This window comes from Anopheles bellator, chromosome 2, assembly GCF_943735745.2.
Source record: "Anopheles bellator chromosome 2, idAnoBellAS_SP24_06.2, whole genome shotgun sequence".
In the NCBI taxonomy this organism is placed as follows: domain Eukaryota; kingdom Metazoa; phylum Arthropoda; class Insecta; order Diptera; family Culicidae; genus Anopheles; species Anopheles bellator.
Genome location: NC_071286.1, coordinates 46,476,059 through 46,503,244, shown reverse-complemented (window position 1 = coordinate 46,503,244; position 27,186 = coordinate 46,476,059). Strand labels below are relative to the sequence as shown.

The 27,186-nt window shown below is 45.1% G+C and overlaps 1 protein-coding gene across 13 annotated transcripts in view; it reads right to left on the bottom strand.

The window, feature by feature from the left end:
• LOC131208314 (tropomyosin-2) overlaps positions 1-27,186 on the bottom strand; it is a 34,558-nt gene extending 7,372 nt beyond the window's left edge. For 3 of the 13 annotated variants that reach the window (XM_058201011.1, XM_058201003.1, XM_058201009.1), the window contains exons 1-7: positions 27,087-27,186; positions 23,146-23,475; positions 10,771-10,904; positions 9,810-9,927; positions 3,277-3,347; positions 2,965-3,040; positions 1,488-1,550 (exon numbers count right to left, since the gene is read on the bottom strand). In XM_058201011.1, coding sequence (XP_058056994.1) covers positions 1,488-1,550; positions 2,965-3,040; positions 3,277-3,347; positions 9,810-9,927; positions 10,771-10,904; positions 23,146-23,385 — 702 coding nt within the window. In that variant the 5' untranslated portion in view covers positions 23,386-23,475; positions 27,087-27,186. Of the gene's footprint in view, positions 1-1,487; positions 1,551-2,346; positions 2,410-2,964; positions 3,041-3,276; positions 3,348-4,978; positions 5,050-8,627; positions 8,746-9,809; positions 9,928-10,770; positions 10,905-14,335; positions 14,849-15,040; positions 15,179-23,145; positions 23,476-27,086 lie in introns of those variants that run through there. The other 10 variants (XM_058201008.1, XM_058201005.1, XM_058201001.1 and 7 more) reach the window with 6 other exon arrangements.

Here is a 27,186-nt window from a genome sequence, read left to right as displayed (position 1 = left end):
TGGTAGAGAGGGACCACCGACACCGGGTGGCGGCCAAAGAAGCAAACCTAGCACCTTGCGTACGACAAAGAACAGAAACTTACGTTGGTCAATTTATCATTGAGCTGATGGATCTTATCCTCAACGGAATCGCGAGATGCCATAGCCTTTTTATGGTTTTATAGAAAAAAGCAAATTTATGAATCGGATGATAAAATTGAAATTTCGCTGAATATCGATGCAAAACAGAAACCACCAATCGTCAGTCGATTTTGCTTACACATTCGCTTGACAAAGCGTCCCACATCAAAGGAAAAAATCAATTCCGGAAATATTAAAATGATTAACGACGGAGTGAGATAAGTACTGGTCGCTACGAAGTTGTTGATCGGAGTCAGAATCCCTGCCTAACTTAAGCTGTTAATACTCAACAGTACCGTAGAAAATGCAAGATGGTGTTTCTGTGCTCCATCGCCAACCGCGAGGTAACACATTACACGGGTGATTTTTTGGTTCGGGGGAAACGGAATAAAGAACGAAGGACGCGGACAATACGGACACACATGTGAGTCAAGCAGCGCTGAGAGTAAAATTGCTTCTTGCTTGAGATGGAGTTAGCTTGTACTTTCTATTGACACTTTAACCAATCGAAATCGTTACGCTCCTCCTCCATGGAATGCAGCAAAAGCATAAAAACGGCCCTTCTAGCGATAGCATCAAAACGTATCACTATTCCTAAACGTAACTTTCATCCGGATGGGGCGGTATTCGTGCGAAAAAACGCTCCGTGTGTAAAGCGAAACAGTCTTTCGAGTAGAGTCCCAACCAAAAGGTAACGTTTTTTTCGTAAAATCTTGGCCACAAACAAAAACTATCACACCCTATCATCACCAGACAGGCTCCACTGCAGCGCTTTTAAACTTTCTCTCAGTCAAACCAAGTACTGACACGTAAAGACATAGAACCTCCGAAGAGGCCTGTGTGCACATGTGTGTTCGTTTGCTGCCCTTTGGCGTTCCTTTCGACAAATCTCTACCGCCCGAGAAAAGTTAGAGTTATATTTTGATTGAAACTCTATTTGGAAGACTTTTTGCAACATACTTCTTTAGCGAAGGTTACGAGAGGCGAACACCAGAACTCATCCGAACTAGTCAGCACCAAACAATGGAGAAAGCCGTTAAATTGTACAAAGGACATGGCGAAACAAAATGATACACAGACAGCAAAGAGAGACAGAGACACTTTGGAAACGGAAAAAGTACAAGTACACCCGCTGTGAAAATTCTGTGGGGTCTGTGAAAGTAGTGCAGTGTTGTTGTTTTTCTTGTCGCTAAACTACCACATACGCCCACATTAACTGAAAACTACTTTTCAAATAAAAAAAATTCTTGCATTTGTATCCTACGTACGAACTAGAAATAGGCTAGCGAAAAATTGATCGGACAAAATATGTTTGCCGAAACATCTCGTCTCTACAACAAGTAGTGTGAGCTGATCGTTTAGTGTACCTCCTTGAGACGTTGATCCAATACTCTAACTTGGCCACCGTACGATTCCTCTCGTTGCGTTGCCTACGCAGGGGGGAAGACGCCGTGGAGCGATGCGTTGAACCCGTTGGACGACAAACATTACGCACCGATCGATGTGGACGACGAGCAGTCGGAGATCCCAAAATTCCAAAAAATTACAGCAGCACACAGTCAGTACGCAAAATCACACCAAAACAACACGGCACAACACGGCACAGCGGCATCCAGAGATCGGGAACGTCGCGCCGGAGAGTTCCAATGATCCGCCCAGTCGTCGGATACCGCGTTCATCGATTGTGTTCGATTTTTGTACGTTATGAAACCGTATTTGCGACAAGTGTTAGTTGTTGATGGCGCATGATGTTGTTGCGAAGTCCAGATCGGATTATTCCGGATTGAGAATTGGTTTATGACACATCAAAGGCAGTTGGGCACAGGTTGGACACAATAATGCAGGAGATAAAAAAATATTAAAGTTTCCATTAATAAATGACTTCATTATTGCTGTTGTTGTTGCTAACGGCTTAAAAAGGTATCACCTAAATGAGGAAAACAAATCTTTAGGAAAACATTTGGTAATCTGGACATTAGTTAATAGGTGGCGCGTCAACAACCGTACCACAGAGACAGAGAATGGTGGTGTCTCTGGTGGGGACACATTTGTGCTACGTTGGCACCATGAAGTAAAACTGGCTGGAAAGACGACGATGTTAATCAAGGCTTTGTATAACAAACTGCAGGAAAGCACAAGCATCAAAACTAACGAAACAACAACCACACGAAGCCACAGTCTGCGACTGGGGCCACTGTCTAGATTTCTAGAAACAAACGGCTGTACCTCCTTTAGACGGGTGGTGAGGGTCTTGATCTGGTTCTTGTACTCTTCCTCGCGTTGGTTAGCCTACGCAAGCGATTCACAAGAGTGCGGATAAAACATTACATCGTTTCATTCGGCAGCACAAAACGCCGGTTTTCCGGTCGTAGGGAAAACGCAATTCAAGTACCGTACGCATTTGTTTGTAATGAGAAAATAAGAGTTTGATGTAAGTTTAATTCGTAAACAGGACTCAGTGGGACGTCGGAAAAAAACGGCCGAAAAGGGATTGTACCTCGTCGCGAATGGGTATAGCAAACTCAAGTCTCATCGGGTGCTCTTGGTGTTTGATGATAAGTGATGTAGTCCAGCGCAACAATTAATTAACAACAGCACAACGGAATAATTTATGAGCGATTTTACCTTCAATGGGGTTTCATCGTAATAGTTGGTAAAATTGGCAAATAAATTCGTTCGTTCTGGAGTAAAATTGTTGCACGACACAGGCACTTATCATCAAACCATTGCTTCACAATGTTGACTGTGAACAACTGTTTCTGTCCTGGAGTGGTGGCCGCTCAGGGAAAGGACCCCTGGGCACTATACCTACTGCACGCGGCGTGTTTGTTGGAATGCTCATACCTTTTCTTCGGAGACTTCCAGCGACTTCAGGTTGTTACCGACAACGCGCAGTTCTTCCTCAAGCTCGACGATCTTGCTGCATGTTTTGGGAGGAAATTTATGGGTAAAAAAGAGGAAAAAAACATCAAATCAGTATTCGGAAAAGTCCACACACACATTGCGTGACAGAAGGAACATAAACATTACAGAAGAGATTAGGAAAACACAGGCACACAAAATGTGAGATTTCGCACTCGGTGTGGTAAAGGCTGCTAGTCGGGTGGGTCCCAGCTGTTTGTGAGGCTTGCGCCACCCGGCCATTCCACTACAAACCTTTCGTTCATTTCAACCTTCTCCTCCGAACGCTCCAGGTCCTGTTCCATGAGCACCAGCTTTCTGGCCACCTGTTCGAGTTCGGCCACCAGCGAATCCGTATCCGGCGGGGTGGTCGGTGAACCGGAGACGGTCGCAGCGAGGGTTATCGTAGGCATTATAGCAGGCACACAGCACACGTAGCACGCGAAACAACCGAGCACGATCAATCAACAAATGGATGGTGGTAACGGAATTAGGCGAGATCGATCGAACATCACCATCGTCGTCGGTTGTGGGGCGCATTCGGTATTTTGCGTGACAAAGTTTTGGCAATGTCAAATAGGAGAGATGTTAGGGTTAATTCGCACACGACATCCAACAAGCATCCATTTGTCGATCGACAGCAACCATGGCGGTGAGGATCACAACACAGGCGAGTCAGGCGCGCAAGGCAGTGTGTTGTGTCACAGCGGCAGCGAGTAGTGTAAATGTAAAACGAGAAAAAGGCGAAGGTTAGTACAGTATCGTATAGGCGGCAGTTCAACCGTCCGAAACCGCACACGTCGCGGTTAGCGGCTCGGCTGTGCAGATACGCGAATGCGCTGCGCGGAAGGCCAACGTGGCGGGAAGAAGAGACAAATGTCGGACACGGCCGTTCGAAATAGTGCCATTAGGACGCGCGAGCGCACATCTTCAAGTAGCGCAAAGAAGAAGAACACAGTTTCTTACGTCGGACTGCCGTTTGTCTCTCGCCCCGCTTCCGTTTGGCCAACATCTCCACAACCCATTACAGGGTAGAGTGCAGCACACTTGCGTATGGATTATTGGTCGAACTGCACTTCATTTATTACAAATCAAATTCATACAATAATTAGTGGGGAGAAAAATTGTTAAACTGAGAAGGAATTAGGGATTGGTACGAGGGGTGTCGAGGATTCACCGTAAATGCTCTCAAACAAAACTGTTCGTGGCACTTACACTGCTTTCGTTCGTTAGTTTAGATTTTATTTACTCAGAACACACTCATCACGTAGCAGGTTGCCGTTTTTCTTTGAGGAATCAAGTTACAGCGCGCAAATGGTTAAGCAGAACACAACACACGGAATTTAGTAAACGAAGCGGTACGATCAAACCGGAGGTGTCTCATCGAGCTTCTAGATGAGTCACGCAGGTTCCTAAGGCCTTCGGAGACACCGTGCGGCCGAGCCTCCAATTCGGTGTTTGAACGGCACACGGGGCAGGGTGAAAGTTGCATTTCCAATTCCAAAACGGTTCATTTCAAACTGTTCAATTAATAGCCCGCTCCATTTTTCACGCGTAAGCAATCTGTGAATGATCTGCAGTGGCCCATAATAGGGGCACCCGCACAACGCGAATTGCACATGCTTTCGGCCACGTCCGGTTGGGGCGGACAATCGAAAGAGCTACTCAGCAACCGAGTCTCGTGGCGGTGATGGAAGCAGGGGTTGAAAATTAAGGGCAGCGGCGAAAGTCCAGCATCGGAAACCGGCAACAAAACTGCTGATCATAGCCAAAAACCATAACCCACCTCTGGCTCGCTGGCTGCTGGTCTGCAGGGAGGTGGGAATCATACTCTAAACAACCACACACAACAACAACACACAGTACAAACACACACAAAAACGCACGCGGAAGGATACAACAGTAAAGAGATATAAAACCAAGTCGACACTCTAGAGAGAACGGGGACAGTACGTACGCTTCACCGGCTTCGGCACGCTCCTCAGCACGCTCAAGATCAGCTTCGACCATGGCCAATTTACGAGCGACCTAGACACAGGCGACGGGGGACGCGCGGTTGAGACGGGTTTCGAGAAGCAATGGGGCAATTCGAGATCCGAGATACGTGGCCACGGGCGATGGGAGAGAAAGAAATTCTTAGTATCGAGTGTACTACACACCTTGCTTGCGAAGATTATTCCTGCACACACACAGACACACAGTCGAAACAACGAAATTCGCATGCCATCGCCGAGTCATCAAAAGGGCGATTCACGGGAGACGCATCGGCTCCGAAGGGAGCCTCAGCCAAAGGGCCCAAGGAGGGATGTTAGCAAAGAAGCGAAATGCGTTAGAATTGGCAGCACCAACGCACACTCGCGCGCAGGTGGCCTGCCAGAAACTAGGAAGCGGCATCCTAGCCGAGTCATGCATTGTCGGTGGACGAAATTATTTGGATGACGCGAAACCCTTACGGGAGACACCCGGTGTGCGATGGAATGTATGCTAGAAATAGTTTACGCATCGAAATAGATGTGTTTATTTACAAACTTAAATATAACACGCTTAACGCAGCGTCCCATTGCTCCTAGTATTCCATTGTCCTTATAATTTATTGTTGCATTTTGATGATAGGCTTGGTAAGGGATTTCCTGATGCAGAAAGGATCTCAAGTTAAGAGACAATGGCAGTTTCTTCAGCAACTTTACTTCAGTCAAAATATTCAAAATCAAAATTCGCTGACATGTTCCAATAGCACAAGAACACTTAAAAATTAGCAAATGTTTACTATTATCGGTCATATAAAATATCTGTACTTTTTTAGACATTGATCGCTAAGAACAATTTATGTCAATCAAATTAAATTCACCCATTGAAAAGACTAGTAAAATCTAATCTGTAAAATCTATCTAATTTTTTTTTTCATTTGAAATATGTTTTACTAAAACGAAAAAAACTAGACACAACGGTATGAGTCTGATAAAATAGCTAAAAGTTCAATAACCATCGATTTAACCATTCGCAAAAAGCTGCCTAAATGGTTGGCTGTTTGATAAACAAAATTAAAATCAACAAAAACCTTGTAAAACTTAACGAAATCAAAACATTTCGAGTGTTTAACTTTGCAAAAATCTCAATTATTACGTCTCCTTATTATTACGTTTACTCATGGAAGGGCATAGTTCGTTAAGTGATTAAGAAAAACACTCAGAATACACGAACCAAATCAATGTGATTTTGAACCATCTACGCGAGTAAAAAAATCAATACACATGGGCTGAAGAATCGTGACCGATTTGACTAAGCTTCGACTAAGACCGTCCTGTTCATAAAAATAACAACCAGCTTCCTAAAACTAAGCAAACAACATCGAAAAGTAACTTGAAGAAGCTTTTTGCCTAGGAACCACCGAAAGGGGCTCTACTCCAATTATCATATTATCAATAATATGGTCGAAAATGTTGAAACAAATTCAAAAATATAAAAAAAAGAATCGTAAAACAATGGACACATTTTACATGACCCTACATTACATTTCGGACAATGGAAACAGCGTAGGTTGAAACATGGGACAAATCCAGACAAATATAATCTAATGCTTCACAACAAATTAGTAGATTTAATTTCATCAAATTCAATAAATTATATAATTGATACGCAACTAAAATACAACAATCAAACTCATTCGTAGAAATGCATGTTGATTTGTAAAACGATATATATATTTCTTGTATGTATAGCGCATTACTCCAGGTATTCTCCATAGATAATTTCTTTATTAAGCAACCGTTTGACTTTGATTTTTTGTTGCGATTCACTTTTATGATAACTTTTATATGATTCCCTTATGGTCGGTGCTCATCACGCATTCCTTGGTTACACATCCCGCACGTCAAGGTAATAAGTCTCACTTTGTGTTGAACAATATTCCCATGTTTATGCATTCGGAGTACAAACGCTTAACAGCTGCTAGATGTAGTTTCATTAATTACCGCCCCCAAACGCAACAGCATTTTCTCGTACGGCTTCCTAACTATTATTAACATGTGACGTTCTAGGACCTTGGAGCATGTTTCTCTGTTTAATACGTTTATGTTCCAAAGAGTGGGACGGAAGTCAGCTTGCAAAAAGGGGTGCGTGGTGTATTCGAATCGGATTAGATCTGAGTTTTTTAATTTGTATCCGAAAATTAAGGGCTAAAAGATGTTTAAAGAAAAAAGCGATGATTTTTTCTAAACGAAACCGCTCGAGAAGCGCAACGGTTATTGTGTTATAAGGCGTAGTATAATTTAAAAAAATCGGTAATATCCTTAAATTACGGGCATCCTATCTGATTGTTTAACTGAACCAGATTTGTGCCGCCGTCAGTTTACCGTCGTTTATTTTTTTCCTTCACAAAACAAAGCACCATTTACTTTACTCGTCTAGATCAAGGCACGAAGTATGCACCGCCGTTTCTAACAATTACACGCAATGTCTAACAAATTTACTTTGTTACGCTCCATTCGACGGTAAATATTTCTAGCATTTTTCCGCAATCCACGTGCGAGCGAAATTCATTTTCCTTTACATCGAACCAACATACAACAATGGCTAAGACGTTGTTAGTATCAAAATGTGTGTGCTGTAAGAATCATCACTTGCTTCTACAAAATTAAAACATCACTGCAAACTGCAACTGCAGCGGGAACGGAATCGGAATAAATTTTGCCGCGTAGCACATAATCCAAAACAATTTAGATGCATCATTTTCTACGGCGAATGTTTTGCAAATAGCAATGGTCCATTATCGACCGGTTCGTTGCCGCTAACCGTTTGTTGATTGAAAAGTAGTCTCGCTGAGTAATGTCAAGGTAAGCCACATTAAAATTGCAATTTAATAGCCAAAATTCAAACAAACGTGTTCAAATCGTTAGGAGACGTAATTTTATCGCCATATATATTTTACACAATACATTTCTTCCGGGCAAATGGGCAAGAAATTGGCCTATTTTAAACTACACGACAAGTTGGTACAAACCAACGTTTCCACGGACCTGATAAGAGCTATGCCGGATAGAATATAGAATTTTCTGAATTATCCAAATAAGTGTAGCTTGCTGAACGGGCGCATTAAAACCGATCGTGTCCACCATACATGTGAGCAGAACATATCTAGACACCACACGAAACTGCGTGTGCCACACAATTTTTCTGCACACTCCCGAGGAAAAAGTGATGATTCGCATTTCATTAGTTATTTCATAAAGCAGAACACAAAAAGTTGACAAATGTTTAGAGCGACGCTAAAAACACAGTTTTACTGTTGTGTAGAATTGAGTTAGTAGCGGAACCGTTGAGCTGAGAGCTTGTGACACTCGAACACTTGGCGCTCTCTACATTCTTTCTGCCATTCATACAGTAAACACTAGACCTCAATCATTCTTTACGACAGAAAGGCCATGACGAAGGACGAAGGCCCATCCCTCTGTTGTGTCCCCTTGTCGCCCCTTGCCATCCTTCAGTAGCACACCCACACAGTGTCACTCACACAAGCTTCGCTCGCTCAAAGCTTCGTTTTTCTTGGTCAAACACAACGTTCACACCAAAAGCTTGGTTATTTGTCAAGTAATGTCTAGCGTTTGCACCTCATCGTATTTCTTGTCAGCCTCCTCAGCCATGAATCTGGCTTCCTTCAGCTGGTTCTCAAGGGCGTCCATGCGCTCCTCATCTGCCAGGGCGCGGTTCTCAAGAACCTTGCGAGCGCTGTGTTATTGTTGTGTACGTCGATCCACCGTAAGGTCGTTATTTGTTACATGGGCCATGGCCATTTTTCACGTTGTTTTTCATGTCGTGACATAGGAGTTAAAGTTCAGTTGGATCGGCGTACAGTCCATTGTTTGTTTGTTTTTTTTTGCATTATGTTTAAAGATTCATTATCACCATCATTTCATATCACAATAGTAGTTATTGCATAATAATGTTTTGTACCGTTTACAGAGTAAAATATTTGATAACGTTATTTTCGGATGCGATTTACAGTTTATATTGTATTTTATTTAAATTATTTTCACCCGTTGGGGCAATGTTGTAGGCACGGACACAACGTAGAGGAAAAAGCGCACCATACGAAGTGGTGCCGGTACGGCGGGAAGATAAAGAAAGAAAGAAAAAAGAACCAATATAAGTGACGCTCGTGACACGGAAGTACTGCTGCGCTGCTGTTCGCCGGAGCCCCAACCTTCACTTCCAAAGCAAGTCAAACTCACGGGACCAGTGGAACAATATACGACAGATGTTGCGAAACTAAAGTAGGAGAAGGACAACGTCGAGCTATTTTGATCAAGTGGACGCAAAAGATGGACAAATCGGCTACGTGCAAACGATGATGAATCGAGAGACTAGCGACAGCGATGGGAGAGGAGAAGCAGCATCGCAACCACTTTCGTGGTTTGTTGAACATCGGTGGGAATTCCTTCGAACGTGCTCAAACCAACCTACTATCTTCATGGAGGTTCACAGATCTTTGTACTGAGTTGCCCTAAGCTCATCACCAAGATGTTTTTCATTAAAAACTCGGCCAGCAATTGTAAGTCGACCCAATTATATAGTCGCTCGGTCCTTCAAGAGAGACCACCAAACACACAAACTCTGTTCTACTGCCAAAATTGATAAGAAAGTGTTGCGCTGAAGATCGTATGAGATCAGATCCAAAAAAACGAACGAAAGTGTAGCAGCCTAATGGGATTTGAAGGATTTTTAGTAATAAGAAAAGGGACAATTGTCGGTGTCCGTGCTGCATTTAGAGCGATGAGTGAGCTTTAGTGTACCTCTTCATATTTTTTATCAGCTTCCTCTGCTATTAGCTTGGCTTGGGCTAGTTGCGCCTCCAGTATCGCTACCCTATCGTCCTCCATGTTTGTACGATTTTCAAGCGCTTTTCGAATCCTGCAGGGAACAGCGAACGTAAACGTAGAGGGAATGGTAATGATGTATTATGTTATGTTGGTAGGAAATCGAAAGGTTCGATCGAGCGGGAGATGGATTGATGTGCATTGAGCGCTTATTAACCACTACCAACTATGAACCCCAGCACTAATCTTTACTCTATGTAGCATGCCTCGATTGGGATCGATAAAAAGTCAATCAACAAAACTGTTCTATTGTTGTAAAAATTATGACTAAAAAGGCTAAAAATGCTATAAAATCTTTAACATTTAACGATCGAAAATAAACGATCGAAGACGGGTTTCAGGGCAAATTATACGATTTAAAAGTTTCAATTAGTTTTACAATTTTAGGTATAAGAAAACAATTTAAAGTTCAGCTCAATACAAAAGAAGTGACCATTGATAAAATATTACATGGAAATCACACCGTGTGGCTTGATTTGAAGAAGCAAATACTGCCATAATCCATCACGAAGGTCGACAGTTGTTGAAAGATAAGAGTGATGGTAGTAGAGAACTGTTTGTCAGTAACATCGTTCCGTCATATTATTGGGGTCATTATTGGTAGTAATCAAGGACAACTTTCAGCGGCTCAAGCAGTTGGGGATAACTTTTAACGAATTTCGAGGAATGTAAGGATGTTGTACTGAGAGGGTTGTTTTGAATTGCCGAAGAAAACGTGACGTTATCCTCGGATTCCTAGCACTTTCTACGGGTGGTGGGTGCAGGTTTCGTTATCCTTCTCCATTGCGTTTCGTCTCATTCTTTGCTTCTTTTCACTCTGGCCGGTTCCGGAGCTCCGCAGCTGTGCAGAGAACCCGCACAGAACACAACCACTTACCGTTCGCTCTCGTCAGCGGCGGCCGAAGCCTCTGACAGTTTAGCCGTGGCGGAAGCCAAACGTTCTTCCGAACGTTCGAGATCCTCCTCCAGAAGCTGAATACGACGGTTCAGAGCGGCAACTTCTGATTCAGCCTGCAAACGAAAGGGAAAAAATGAGGAATGTTTTTAATTCATTTTATTCACAATTTTGGCACAAATCGAGCATAACAAATAACTAGAAAACAGGATCCGCAATACAGTAACTTGGAGTAACAAGAAACGGTAGCTCAATTTGTCACAGACTTTGCATCATCAGTTTCATTGTTTTCGAACCCGAAATAGGTATAGCAACTAGGTTATTAAAGGAATTGGGAAAGTAGGTTATTGCCCGTACAAATCGTTTAAATGTGTACCAGAAAACGCCACAACCACGTCCATGCAACATCCGCAAAAACTGCGTTCAGTGAAAGTGGAAAAAGACCAGGCACAGCAACAGGGCTGCCGACTCAGCAGCAGCACAAGCCTCGGGCGCTTCGTTTCAGATACCTCTTCCGTCCGCGTTTTGCTACCAAATATGGCATTCGCGTCGAGCGAGCTGGGTGCGCGGTGCGGAATGGCATGATGATGTCATCACCGCCGACGTTACAATGTACACGCAGCAATGAAGAAGCAAAACAAGCGGCGGGACGAAGCGCAATGGAAGTGTAAATTGAAGTGAACCTGTACATGATTGCATTGGTGCTAGTGATACCACATCCCGAGGTCGACCAAACGGAGCCATCCAAAGACACTCTGCGAGTACAAAAAACGGTGGCGCCGAATGGTCAGTTTGAATGGTCCGAATGGTCAGGGGTTTGGGTGTAAAACTACTAGGTCGAACTTTGGTGTAAAATAATTTAAAAAGACCTTCAATGGCTGAGAATCATTGTAGATCCCTAGATGAAGCGACATTCATCAACATAACAATCCATCATCATGCATCGAATCGGCTGGGACTGACAAAGCCAGACGAAACAATGACATGTTTAATCAATTGTTTCGAGTGCAGAGGTTTGGCTAAACATATCCATATTAATCGTTTACTGTTCGTCTGGCTACACGCGATCATGACCGGGTGGTGTCCAAACATTATCACTTGAAGTGTGCAGCGGCAGACCGAGTTTTACAGTCTTCTCACAGGTTAATGAGGAGACGACAGCTGGATGGCTAAATGGTGACATCATTTGTTATTGTTGTCATTTGTTATATTGGTACGAGGTTTGGGAAACATGGAAAGCACCCTCTCTCCAGCATCCTGTTTGTCGCGTTCAAATGCATTAGGCGGCATAATTATGCTCAAGGTCGGTGCGAAAAGTTACCCCGTTTTAATCAGTTCCCTCCAAAAGTGGTCCAATGTAGCATTGTGACTGGCTTGGGGGTAGGTAAACTGAACTTCGACTCTCGTTGATATTATGTCCACTTTACAACACTTTCGACTTTGACAAGTTTTACTCCCAAGACCAGTTCATTTTAGTTTCAATGCGAAAAATAGAGTGCAAAGTTTATCGTTCGTTTCTCAAATCTGGCCCAACAAAAGACCGTAAAAAGCCCCCGAGAGATTAGACCTTTGAAAACTACTCAACGAAAATTCACAATCTTAGGCACACAGTAGAAGAGGCACGTTTATGATTTGTTGGACGATGGGATCCGCGGCCACGATGTTGCCTTCTGCATTTGAATGTGGTCGTGATGTTCAGCTACATATTGGAAGTATGTGTAAGCGTGCACACCGGTCAATGGATTGTACCGGCGTCCGGACGTAACTCTGCTCGCATTAATCCTGCTTTTCCCAAACGTATGCAAAGCGCAATTCTTCGTTGTTTTGTTAGTGCTTGTTTTAAACCGGCAATAATGAACACCGAGAGCACATCGACCACCACACAGCAGTACCATACATATCCGTTATGCATTGTCATGAATCAGGGCGTGGTAGCTGATTGCGGCTCCCAACACTCGATAACAGCCATTTATAGCAAGCGTTTGACAGACACAAATAGTACAAAAACTGCTACAACACTCTCGGTGCTGATGTTCCATTTTATATGTGGTCTTCAACAGGGTAATATACAACCTAGTCACGTGCAGCTCCAAAATACGAGCGTTCCGAAAAATAGAATCCATTCCATCGTTGCCGTACAACTCATTCGTTTTGGCGGCTTGAACTTCACCAGTCACACTCACACCAACACAATCGTCCAACGGCAAAACGTTGCCACACAACATCGTTTCGTAGGCTTCGACCTGCCTCAGCCACGCGTGCACCACCATCGTTGCTATCCGACGGCGCTGCCTTCTTGGACTTACAGGTGAGAGCGGCTCCCCAGAAAAGACCGGCTCCAGAGAGTGCGTGGTGGTGTGTTAAAGAAACTACTCTCGCCACACTGCATTGCGCTGTGTGTCTCTGATTCCGCCGGGATAGTGGATGCCGGTGTGAGAAAACAAACCCACAATGATGCGTCACTCCCGCGGAATTCTTACTTCTTTTACCCACACCCCAGTCGCGGGCCACTAACCGTGTAGTGATCTTCTGTCTACAATCTCGGACGCACTGGTCATTGTGAATCACTAATGCCACGCCAGCCAATCGATTTGACACAATTCGACAGTTCGACACTCTGGACGAACAATAGAAACCGATAACGAAAATGCGAAATAGCCCGAGCAATAGATATTGTTTTACTATTCAGTTCTGTGTACAGATCTCGATCTCGAGATGTGAAAGATCTCGTGTTTCGTCCAAATCGACAAACAATTTTTATCTACGAGGCCTCATCATGTTCGGTTTTACAACTTTAATGGAAAGGTACCAAAAAAGAACCATTCATTAATGCAATAAGTCTCTTTTTGGAATATTGTGTGGAGATCTTTACAGCAGCAAATTGTCAATTTCAACCAAACGTAATTAAACGAAACAAATTTCACATAAATAGCTTTACTATACAATTGCATCGTTTGAACTTTATCAATATTGTGCTGTTGGTGGCTCCTATTGTATCCAATAACGGTGTGAAAGAAAACAAAACCCTCGAGAGAATCGGAAGCAAAGAAAGTACGCAACCAAGCACAGAGACTCATATCAACGCATACATGAGCAGCACCTAAGTTCTCTCGTTCTCCACTACTCTCTCTGGATTGGATGACGTGCCTTTCTGCACACACACTATTGCATGTTTTCAAGAATGGAATTCGCCCTGTTCATACGTGCTTACACAGCGTTCGTGATTCTCTATCGGGCGAAAGAGGCGAAGAATGTTGCCATCATTTTATTGCTTTGACACTTCCACACATGCGTGTTCACAATCTCAAACGAATAGAGTTCAACAAGATGCTAAATAAAATCAGCCAATACCAGCCAATGAAAAGTGTATTTTTGTTTTCGATTTCTTCACTCATTCCCACTGGAACTTCTCTCTATTCCCCCGAGCACAAGGTGGTTGTTTCCTTCTCTCGAAATAGAACACACCTTACGCTACGCTGCCGAATCAGTTTGTATCCGTTCGGTCACAATAAAATGTAAAAACCTTATGCAGCTATCCTTGACTTACTTCCTCACGCCTCATCACTTCGTTCTGCAGCTTTTTGTGGTACTCTTCACATTCATCTTTATATTTTTCCATCTCCTCCTTCGTTTGGCGCATCTTCTTCTTCAGCACATCCAGCAGGTTACCACTTTGTTGGATATTGGCGGCCATGGTATCTATTTTTCTTTGCTTTCAATGCAACAATCGAGCCGCGCGCTCCTTGGTATCGCCGCGGAAGGATGCGTGTGATTCGCCTTATCTCTCGAGATAAGTATTACTTCAGAAACCGGGGTACCCGCCACGATACTTTACCGAGGCGATTTTGCAACTTCACCGGATTACTATTGGCTTGATAATCAGATACGACCGCGGCTGTGCTGCGCTTTAGTGGTGGTGTAGAGCTTATTTCTTTTTCACTTTTCTTTATCACCCACTCACTCTTTTCTCTGCACGCACTCACACAATCACAAACTAAACTTTTGACTCTTGGAGCGAATTTCTAATAAATAAAGATTGCTAGGAACCTTTCCCACACCGCTAGAGGAACAAATTACACAAAGTTAAAACAAATATGGATGAGACAAGGCTCGCCGACTATTTTCAAAAACAAATCCGAGGTACAGATCTTTGGTAGGCCAAAGTAGGCCTCACAAACGATTCGTTTTGCTACTTTTCTTGGCGACGAAATATGTCGCGAATGAAATAATGATTTATTTCCTTCGCACTCACACTTGCTCTTTCTCTATCTTCGCCATCTCGCTTTCCCGTCTCTTCTTCTCGCTCGCGCTTTCGCTCGATATTCCCGTGCAGACACAAAACGTAGCGCGTTGCAGGAGCAGCACAAGAGCACACACTCTCTCACACGCACCAAACTTATATTCTTTCCAAAGCAATATTCCATGAACTACAAACTGATCGAACAATTAATCAAATTGGACGAGTACTCCATGGAAATGCCGACCAAGCACACAACGCCACGGGCAGACCACCGACAGCTGCGTTTTGGGGAACTCTCTTCTACCGTTCCGAAAATGGCAATCCATTCGCCAATTGTTTTATTTTTTAGGCACAACGATGGTCCCGTAAATCACTCCAGCAAGGAACGCATGCCAGTTTCGAGCGAGAACTAAAGGACGATTTTTGCCAGAAATAAACCATATTCTCACAGTTACCCACTTCGATCAAAACCACTACTGAACTGACAATGCCTGAAAGCCTCTGCAAAGACTCAGCCCAGTAACTCGCCCCGGCCCGATCCCACCACTACACACAAGCTCACCCAAGCTCATTCCGCTCATACTCGCGCGCGGCATCAGGCAACGCGCTGGAGTGAGATAGCTATCGATAGCCAGAGATTCGTGCACCAGTCGCCGGAACCACTGGCTTACTCACCCAGCATAGTCGCGCCTTACTAAGAGCACTCGAGATGGAGCAAGGCAAGCGGACAACGCTTTTATGGGCACCATGCAATTCGCCCCGCCAGACACGGGCTCCTTAAAAGGACAATATGCCGATGCACATGAGCATCTTAAGCCGTGGTGTAGTACCTTGACCCACACAGATCGTACCTTGTAAATGAAAGCTACAGATTCGGGTCATTTCATAGACCATTCGTATACTCTCCGGCTCCAGGCGGCGCGCGAGTGACATACTCTCAACCCGTGCGATCCGCTCGAAAAGACACGCACACACACCCGCCGTACACTCCCTTGGCATCCCGAGGGGAGTAGGGCGTACAGCAGACCAACAACCATTGTGCTGCCGCCGGAACGATGGCTCTGTGAGAGGATTTTGTGTGGTCAGCATCACGAGCCCATCCTGTAATTACTGTCCAATTCCGACCACCGTACGCAAACGAAGAACTTGAAACAGTAATTGAAAAGTAAAAATATGTACAGAAAGTGCAGGGAAACTACTCAAAGATACGAGTAGACAGAAGATCGTAAAGCAACTAGCAATCGCAACGGGCCCATCGAAAACATGCTTAAGTTCCTTCGATTCGACAGGTCGACGATTGGCAGCGTGTGTAACACAAATGCGCGATCGACCGCCGCACATGCTATTATTCGTTGCGCGCATGGAAATTTAGCCTGTTCGACCCAACCCAAACCTAGTTGGGGGTTCCCCTCGACTCCAAGCCAACAGAACAATTAGAATAGAACGGAAGCGCCACCCTTTTGCCAGGTGCTTCCAAGCATTGCACGGCAGATTGAGGCACGCTTCTGAAACGAGCCGAAAAGGCAGGTGTGCGCTGCTGCTGAGCCCAAAAATCGTGGCGTGGCCTGACAAATGTTAGAGGTCGACCGAACCGAACTGCACTGTTGCGTTGCATTGTGCAACTGTTGCTGCGGAATGTCCATCGGTTCGCTGCGCCTGCATTCCCGAACGCTTTTTGTAAGTGATTGGTTTTGGTCCCAAGAGTCACCAAAATGTTTATCTAACAAAGCTCCGAAAACATTAGGCACTGAAGACACCAACTATGTTTTCATTTTTGTGTTTTATTCATTCAATAATATTTCCATGTTATTTGCTTCATCTACCAACGCTTTTCGCTTTCATCGGCGATCATCGGCTTCGTTCGGTTGTCTCGTAACGGTTGAAGTCACGTTTATTGTCATTTACACATGTGAATGTGTGTGGAGCACAATGAAAAAAAATAAAATCGATCCGGAGAAACGGCATTGATTGGTGATCGGTCGGATGTATCAAGTGATTGAATTACCAATTTTCCACGCGTTTCAATGATGCTCATGCCCACCATCCACTGTTCGCAGCAGTGTTTGATTCGTGACGCAAGTGATATGTGACCGCAATTTGAAAATATACCTCCGTTAAAACCGGTGCAGGACCCCCACATGGCTTGTTGTGGCTCTGACAACAGGAAGCTTCGGACCGGAGCACCAAAGGTGATACTTCCACCGCACACGGATGCGCGAACGAGGTATATGACGGTTGACTGCATACCCCTTTAATCTAATACCGAAAGCCAAGGCCGAGCGGTGACAATCATGGCTGACTGCTGACTGCGAGCACTGCCAATAATTGTGGCTCCACGAAATTTTAATCATTTCAAAAACATATTTCCTATACAGCTGCTTCCACTCCTGATTACTTCATTTGAACGGTTATTCGGTGTTCAAAATATGATATGAAAAGGTGTAGACATTTACATAGTCCCACTTCATTATACTATTACTTAGAAAGCATACCGTTGTAGAAACTTTGACAGAAACCCACTTCGATTTACTTTTAACTTTTAACTTTTTTTTATTGTACACAGGACTTGAGGATGGCAACGCTCGATGTTTAGATGGCCTTAATTACACGTAGAAAACAACGTGCGACCAGAGCCCAACGAGATTGCCAGGAGATACACTACCTTGAACACATGGTCGCCCATCAATGGACATTGGCCACCAAAACCAAAGCCCTAGTAATGCCATAAATTCGAATTCTTGTTCACATTGCACTTGGCACAGGCACACGGTTTCTGTGCACACATACAAAATTCACAAACAACGTCGCCTAGGTGAAAAAGTAAAGATCAGTTCCTTAAATGGACAAAATCGCTCAGACTGGCATAATAGGCTCCGCGCTGGTGCGAGCCATACGGGCAGACCGTGGACTAGGCTTGCCTTTTGCATGGCGCCTGCCATCGTTCATACGACACATGGTGTATCATAAAATTCAATGCCATCGTTCGCCCGACTTTCAGAAAAGGTGCAAAAAAGAAGGCGCCATCTGAACACTTAATCAACTCGGAACTCGGTTTGTGTGTCATTTTGAACGTTCCTATCAGTTCCTTAAGTTAACCCATTTTATACAATTTCGCACCCAACGGCCAAACAATTGTCCAACTAATTTATCAACATTTCCAATTTTAAAACATCATTCATAAAACAAATGTACATCTCTCAACAGTACAGCACAAAATTACGTACTTTACTCATTTCGTAACTTTTCGAATGGTAATTCTGGGCACGGATCGTACCATATTGTGTTCAACAAAACGCTTCTGGAACCGACCGCGCGATGGCGCCACATACGCTGTTTTGCTTCGTTCTGTGATCATGGCATAATTATTCCAACCAGCACAGAAGGTATTTTGTTTGTGGGGCGTATTTGGTTGAAAGTTGGGTTTTTGCTTGATTCTATGATACCTTTAATTTCAAGTTTTACCGATCTACCGCCAAACAGTCATACCGTCAAAGTCTACCATTCAAGTACTTTTGGCGATTTGTTTCGCATCACTGCCAATCGTGGTCTGTGCATGCCTTTTTCTTCGGCCAGCACTTACACTGTTGGAGCGCCGAACACCGTGTATGAAGCCGGAACTGCCAACCCTAATGAAATGTATAAATATTTACACGGTCTCGTTACTTCGGTGGTGCAATAAACTGGCGCAAAACTCTTGTATAATAGATTGGTCCCTGGCTTTGTGCTGTGATTCCACACAGTAGAGGAAATATAGGATCGACAACCCGTCTCGGAGTGAAAAGATAAAAGTACAACTATCCTAAGATCCCACGAAAAATAACTTTTGTTTATGAAGCAACAGTATGAAAGGCGCATTGCACACGAAACGTATACTTTCGGCCGCTCCAATCTGGGCGAGCGATGTCAATTATGGAGAAAGCCAAACAACAAATAACTACGGTGGAAGTATTTATCCTTCATTATTGATTGATTTGCTTTGATTACCTTGTGTTGGAATGGTAAAAGAGAAGAAAAAATAATAAAGTCCCAACATTGTTCATTCGTTGATATCAGTATCTTATCAATTTTAGAGCGTTTGAAAGGAGGACATTGTATTACTCTTGGAACATGTTAAACCACAACAAGCTTTATGCTTAAACACAAATGTCGGCAATCGTTGTACAGAATACCACAAACGGACAAAGCATCCGAAAAAGGGGGGTTCTCTTTTCACTCGCTTAACATCGAAAGCGATAGGAGAACAAAAGGCTATCTGGTTTCTAGCGTCTTTCGTACAGCGTGCCACTTCAACCCAAGCGGCAATTCCAAGAGCACAATCTCGTCTAGTACCGTTGCAGGTGTTTCGGGAGACTCGGAAAGGTTGAACAAAGAAAACATGAAAAATGCTCGCAGGTTAGAAATGCTGAAATGAAAAATGCTCGCAGGCGTACGCACCAGACTACACCCACAAACCACCCTCACGTAGCTAGAGAGAGCGGCTTTGGCGTAATCGGAATCAAAAATTGGATGCGCACGGATTGCCGCCGTTTGCTTAGTTTGCTGCGACTTGTTTTACTTTTCTTCATTGGACAAATCGCACGCTCCGAGTTATGTGTTACGAAAGAAATGTATTCTCTGCACGGTGACGGTTTTCAGCAGAATAGCAGGCATATGGCACCAGAACAATTGTAGCACCTGTGATCGTGCACCGCCGATGAGCTCATCGTGCGAGGCAGCACGGCACCAACATTCTCTGTGCGCACTGACGACCCGCGCACAGCATCATAAATACGTGCCGTGCAATGATTTACTATTGTGAAAAACACGTTAAGCGCACTACGCAACCGAATGGAAAGCCTAGCGCAAGCGCGTTGCTCAGCAGACTACATGGAAATTCGGTTTGAATTTTTCGGTCTAAAAATAGAAACGCGCCAACTAGCGCCAACGAATCCGCACTTGGGAACCGAAGCGAACCGGTCGCGCCACCGGTCGTAAATTGGCAGAAGGACGATCCTACCCAGGCCGCGCTGTGCAGCAAAGTATGGAAAATGGCAAATATTTACCCGTTTCAGCTGCGTTTTCATGATGTTGTGCAGCTCGTTCCGAATAATGTTGAACTTCATCATCGTGTCCGAGCTGAAGATCGAACGCCCGAAAGCCAGACCAGGGTAGTCGGCACACCGTTTTTGCCGTCGATGCTCCCGTTCCGCTATGACCTCGGTTCGCTCACTGGTACACCGCAGCTTTGCCCATTCCGCTGCGTCCGGATCGTTCTCCTCGTGCCCTTGTTCCTTATAGTCGCCAGCCGCCGCACCACCGCCGTCCGCCGCGCCGATCAATCCTCCGATGCTCGGTGCGCCATCGCCAGAAGCCCGATGTTCCAGTGCCGCTGCCGCCGCCGCCGCCGCCGCCGATGTCTTGGACTTTTTCCGCTTTCCATCCGTCCCCGTTGATCCACTGCCGACTTTTGATGATGACTTTTTGCTCGACGACGATGACTTCTTCTTGGTCGTAGGAATGTCATCCGATTGGGGACTTTTTTTGCTTCGCTTCAACTTCTTGCTGATCTGCTGCACCAATTCTTCCCCGCTCGTGATCTTGTCCAGCTTCAGTTCTATTCTTTCGCTACCGCCTTCCTCGTCGTCCATCGGTTCCGATGCATGCACTGGCCGGGTGTTGCCAGGGTCTTCCGTACTTAGTACTATCACATTTTTTGGACTAACGCTGCTACGGGTACTGCCGTTTCGATTGTTGTTGAGTAAATCGTCTTCCGGTTCCGGGGTGGGCTCATTTCTTGGTTCGCCCTTCCGAGGCCCACCGGTCGCAGTGATGGTGTGTAGGTTCTCGATATTATTATTTACAATATTGACTGCATCCTCCTCCTCCTGCTCCTCATCGTAATTTGGTTCCACCTCGGTGCCAACCCGCTGCCGGACAATCGCTTCTGCGCCATCCTGTGTGTTGTTGTTATCATAGTTATTATTGCTTGAAATGTCACCGCTGACCGAGGGGCTGGCTCCCGAAATCACTATCAGTGACGATGCAGAAGATGAAGATGACGACGGTGAGTTGCTGCCACCATCGAAGCCTCCGCGCAGTGCGCGGATCACGTCCTCGGCCGCCACGGTCGATTGCCGTGTGCCTCCGAAACGGGGATGATTCTGGTGGCCACGCTTCCGGCCCCCCGTGCCGTGGCCCGGGCCGGAGTTATTTTCGCACATAATACTCGCACCAGCACCACCTTCACCATTGGCCACTACTTGCGTTGATACGAAATCGTTTTCTTCGCCGTCGGCCCGCAGCTCGACGTCTTGTTTTTTATTCGCTGCTCGCGCTGACACTTCGTTCGTTCCGCTGACTGCCGCACGGTGGCGCCCTCGGCTTTTCGCTCGGTTCAACTCGCCCGTCAACGGTCCAACCTCTACTACGGCCGTTGCGTTACCACAGTTGATCGTTGCCAGCACGAGCTGCTGAGTTTTCTCGTGTTGGGTGTTTCGGTTTCGGTTACATTGCCGGTTGCACGAACGCTGTTGCTTCTTCGAACGTTTTCTGCCGCCTGCATTAATACTACCGGTAGCACCACCGTGGCCGGTCCCCTGCCGGCATCGTTTGGGGCGACTAAAGCAATCCGATTTCCGTTTCCGATTTCCGTACGATATTATTCCAATCATTGCGCAGCAATGTTGGCATACCGTACACTGTTGGCTGTCCCAACTCTATTCTCCGGCTCTGCGGCAATGGCGAGGAATGAAAATGCGTTACTCTGCGGTGCTCGGATTGCGCTGTTGAAACGTCGCGTGTATAGTGCGCGATACACTTATCTTATGAATGAATCCCGTGCTTTCTTTCGTTTGCGCCCGGGCTATTGGTAGTCATCGGGTGACCAATTCTTTTACTTCTTCAGTCTTTCTTGTTCAGTCCGACCCGTTCGGGCACGCCCCAGTCGTGCACCTTTAGTCATACCTCGCTCCTTGAACCAACCATCCATTGAAACATTTGCACCGCATCAGACGGATTGAGCTAACTTGGAATGCTTGTGCTGTGGCTTTTTTCTAGAGATCGCCTCTTTCGCCTCTCATGTCTTAGCAGCGATTGATAAAATTAGAGAATGATCGGCATCCGCAGTTCAACAGTTACAACTGCCGATGGTGGTCCATACCAGCAGACGTCATCGATCGCAGCTCGTGTCGCGTACACAGCGAGCAATGCGCGGAAACCTTCGGCGCACGTATCTTCTGCGCACGTGCACCAAAATACTTTGATCAAGTCGCGTTGGCAGAAAAACACCATCGGAGCTTCGAAGTCGGCTCTTACCGATGATACGCATTCCTTTTCATTCCACATATGACCATTGCCAGAGCGTAACGTACGACATCCAATTTTACCATTCCTCTCGAAACACGTCGTGGTTGGTAAAAATAGATTTCCTGCTCGTATGTGATTCTTCGCAGACAAACGCTGGGCGCCGACTGGTCAGACAAAATGATGAGATCATGCTTTTCGACATGCGTTTACTTTGCTCCTATTGCTTCTTTAAATCGGTCAGCACACACCGTCTTGTAACCGTCTCACATCCGCCTGACATATCCTTTTGGTTATCCAAACAATGTGTCCTTGTGCAGTGATATTACGCGGCCGTTGTGACCTGTTGTGTCATGTAAACTCGTGCCGATCAAACTGCACGCGGAATTTCAATCTCTGATGTGCACATTGATTTTACCTATTTACTTTTGCCTTAAAATTAATTAAATTGTTAATAACAAGAATCTCTATCTCTATTTGAAACTCTGTATAATGTAACTGTAAAATTAAACATTTAAACGTTTTTTTTCTATTTCCAATCCCATCCCGGGCACAATTGAGAAACGTACGGCTTTATGGCAAAACATAGACACTAGGAACGAAACCGTTCTAAAAATAACCCAACTTCAAACGCGTTTTGCTCGTAGTGTCGCTCGTTACCACGCAGCTAAATGAGGTTCGTTTAATATTTTCTATCAATTATTATTTCACACAATTAGAACCTTCAATGTCGCAGTTTTGACCGCAGTTTACTTCCCAAAATTTACGTTATATCATGTCCCATATTGCGGATTGTTGAAGTTATTTGAGAGGGTAAAATTCAATACTGTACTTACGTTCTGCAGGGCCTTCTCCTTCTCCTCGAGCTTGGCGTTGACTTGCATGAGCGATTCCTGGGTCTGATCCAGATCGTTCTCAATCGCCTGGATCTTCTTCTGGAGCTGGCGAGCCTCTTCCTCGGCCTTCTCGGCGCGCAGATTGGCATCACGAGCCTGTTGCTCGCAGAGAAGGGCCCGATCCAAGGCATTATCCTTCTCCAGCTTCATCGCCTGCATCTTCTTCTTAATGGCATCCATATTGGCAAGATTTGTGGGACGTTCACTTCACAACACTACGAATGCGATACAGACCAGAACACTACACAAACCGAACCGCACACGCGAGTACTGTGGAATAGAGCAAAGACTTTCATTAGCAATAGTTCTACAATATAATGACAATACAAAACAGCCACAGAAACTGACTAACACCAAACCCAATTCTTCCAATCATAAATTGGCAACTGCATTAACCATTGGATATTTTTCTAGTATTCACATCCCATTGGTAATATTATTTCTCTTTCTTGTCTTAGCGAATAATGTAATCCTTGTAAATGAGTTCACGGAAGGCTATGGCGATTTACAGTGAACATAATCATAGGCCAACCTACTGAAACCCGACTTGCTGCAGCACAGGCGTTGTGCTACATAGCTCAGACCTACTGATGTGTCGACGGTGGTCGGTGGTACACCTTCGTGTTGGTGGTATGCGCGACCTTCCGTCTACCTTATACGGAAGAAAATCAGAGAAACGTGAATTTCGATTCAATCGCGGTATTATTACAGTGTAACCCTACCGGCCAGTGTGGTTGAATCAGGGTCTAGGTCCACGCGACTGTGCCAGTTTCACATCGCACCCCATTACTCAGCTGATCAATGAATTAACAAACGTGAAGGCATCGTAAGAGCAGCAATATTACAGTTGTGTTGACAAATGTTCAAGGATTTGCACACGGCGCGAGAAAGGGACCGCTTTCTTAATCAAACTATCTCCTGATAACTTAGGTCCCAGCCACTAGAAACGCAAAGAAACATTATCAGTTTGTTCTTTTAAGTGTTTCATCTATAGAAACACTGCTTTCTTCCTCTTCTAAATTTTAGAGGCCGAGGTCATGTTTCAGCATAAACCCCAAAAACCACTTATCCGTTTATGGATGTTTCCCGGCCAGCAGGCTAAACAAGATGCTGCTCTACTACTCTAGACCTTGTACTTTATGGGGCCTTCGGGGCGGGTATGTATCCACTCTAACCTCGGGCAGCAGGATACCGTTTCTTCACAGACCAGTTGTACGTATATGGTGCTGGACAACATTTTTCGAACACGCGATTTTTTATACCTAAGCGCTTGTCGCATATTTTCGTGTTTATTGTCACAGATGTTTGACAAGGACGTCTGAAAACATGACCTGGACTTTAACTCGATATTTTCGATTAATTTTAACTCGAATATAGAAATAGAAAGAAAAATCAAACATAGACTAGGACAAGTTCCCAGTTACCAAGTTATCACAGCAGAAGTTGGCGCACATTTGAGTTTTAAATTACACTCCGCCTGAATCATCTATCGACAACATTTGATATTGCTGCAGAACAGAACAAATAAACCGCAGATTTGCAATGATATTCGGTTTGTGTTTCACCATCAGTCTGTTTGCCATAGGCTACAACTAAAGGCCACGACACCGTCCGTTCTTTAGCATGTAAACGCTTATGTAATGATATAAGCAGGTCTACATTTTCCTTTGCAACTATCGATCTACCAGTTCTGGACCGTTTTGAATTTGGAAAACACCACGAAGCAGTTCTATGTTTTGGCGGATGCAGCGGCGTAATCAGTTACCGGATACATTGACCTATCCCTGACCTTATAATGTAGTATTTAAGAGTGAAAGTGCTTGGACATGGCCGAAAACTGTCTGCAGCATTCCATTCCATGGTCCGAAAGGTTTCGCATTGGCTCTTGAAGACAATGATTTTCAACATAACGTCCCAACAAACCTGTTCACACTCTCTCCGTAGCGGACGAGACAACCGAAGGAACTAGTATGAAATTTCGGACAAGTATCGTGATTGTGGACTCTGTAGGCCATCGATCAAGGTCAACCGGTCATGTAACATGGATAGTTAATTGTTCAATACGTCTGCACATCAATGCGTGTAGAGCGTGCAGGCCTTGCCTCGGTGTCAGGCTGCCAGCGGCGTGTTACCTAGCCAATAAAGTAGCATTTCTTAGTGCATCCTCGTGCATCCGGTTCCGGGGAGATGATTTCTGAATGCCACTGTAGTTGGCTTTTAATGTCACGTACTTTCCAGCAATACAGTAACGCAGATCGCCAAAGCCACGAGAGCCACGGAGCGAAAAAGGAAGATAACGTGCTGTTTATTTGTTCTGGAATTTGCAAATGAGAATGGAATGCCAGTTCCACAGTACAGTACAGTGTACAAAACCAGTGTAGAGTGTGGATGATAACCATGCTCAACTGAACGGGTCCATAGTCTCTGGCCAACAACCTTCGGCCGGTGCTCCAGCGCAATTATCGACGACTCCGCACGGAGCAAAAGTAGGTCAGACAGGAATAAGTACTTAAAATCAATCCGTGTGACATTCTCATAGTTGCTCGTTTCGTACGAATTACACGCCGATCATTCCCTTGCCCGACTATCAACCAGTTCCGTCAACCTTCATCCGTACACGGTCCGGAGTGGTGAAGAATAGTCATGGAATGTCTGCTTATGTCCACTGCCCAGCAGCTGCCCCGCGCAGCTTTCCACAGTCGGTCGATTCGCTTTTCACGAGGTCCAATACTCTTCATCCCCGCCGGGGGCGCGCTGAGAAGCTCGCTCGTTGTTCCGAGCGTGTGCATTCAGAACCGGAGTGGAAAGTTAAAAATAAAAATTCGTTCCGTTCGGAAGGCAAGTTTTACGAAACCGCACAACTTCTGCGCGCACATGCGTGGTGATGATCCTGCGTTGCGTACGCACCGTCCGAATCGCCTTAAACGAACATCAACACGCGCAGCATCGATTGAGAGGAATCCAAAAATACATTTCTTCACGCTCGTACTTCAGAACGTGTGCACCGCGGATCGGTACGGGTTTCGCTAGGATCGCAGCATTGGGGAAACACTAACCGGCGCCGGTCACTGGTCAGTCGGCAGGTTGGCGAGCAGAGCGAATCGAGCACAACCGGGAAGATGCCGGTACACACCGCGGGCGAAAGAGCTATAAATATCGGAACACCCCAGACTTTCGGGTTCGTGGGTGGTGTTTGAAAACGGGGGGCATGGCAAGGCGACATGGCAGGGATGTGGATTATTTGTAGGTCGGTTGGTGTTGTTGGCGGTTTTTGGCGATCGCTTCATAATCCACCTCGTAGCGAGAGAAATAGGCGAAAATTTAAAAATATCTCATTGCTCAACAAACGGATCGACTTATCACGGCCATTGCACAATCACGTTAGAAGCCGCCCATCAACAAACAACTGGCACGCGTAGCTTAAGGCTGGGTCACAGTTATACTTTATGGGCACAGTTTGTTGATTTTCTTGGAACAGTACTCCGAATAGCCTATACAAACTGTTTCGAATATGAGTTTATAGTTGCTGGAGCAGCACTCATGTTTATCGGGCAACGTGCTCACATCCGTATTCAACACCACACACTCCTACAATCACACGTACACACACACACACACACACTCATACACGCACGAAGCACGAGAATCCTTGAGTCACAGATCACTTTCCCGATATGAGGCACCGAAATTGCGAATGCCACTGGGATTAATCGAACAGGTATCGTCCACTCCGTTCGATCGTTCTGCCTTCCAGGGTGTTTTTGTGTTGGCAAAATCACCTTGCCGGCCCTCCGAAATGATCAACCTAAACGCAGCTAAGCACGCGTAGCGTAGTTATTTACTGGCAAATATTCTAGATCAGCTCGCAGGAAGATAGAAACCTTTTCGCCAAACCAGAACCCCTAAGTCGAACAGGCGGCTAACGGATCGCAGGCAAAACGGAGACTTTACTTACACTTGAATCCGCGAGTTTAACAGTTT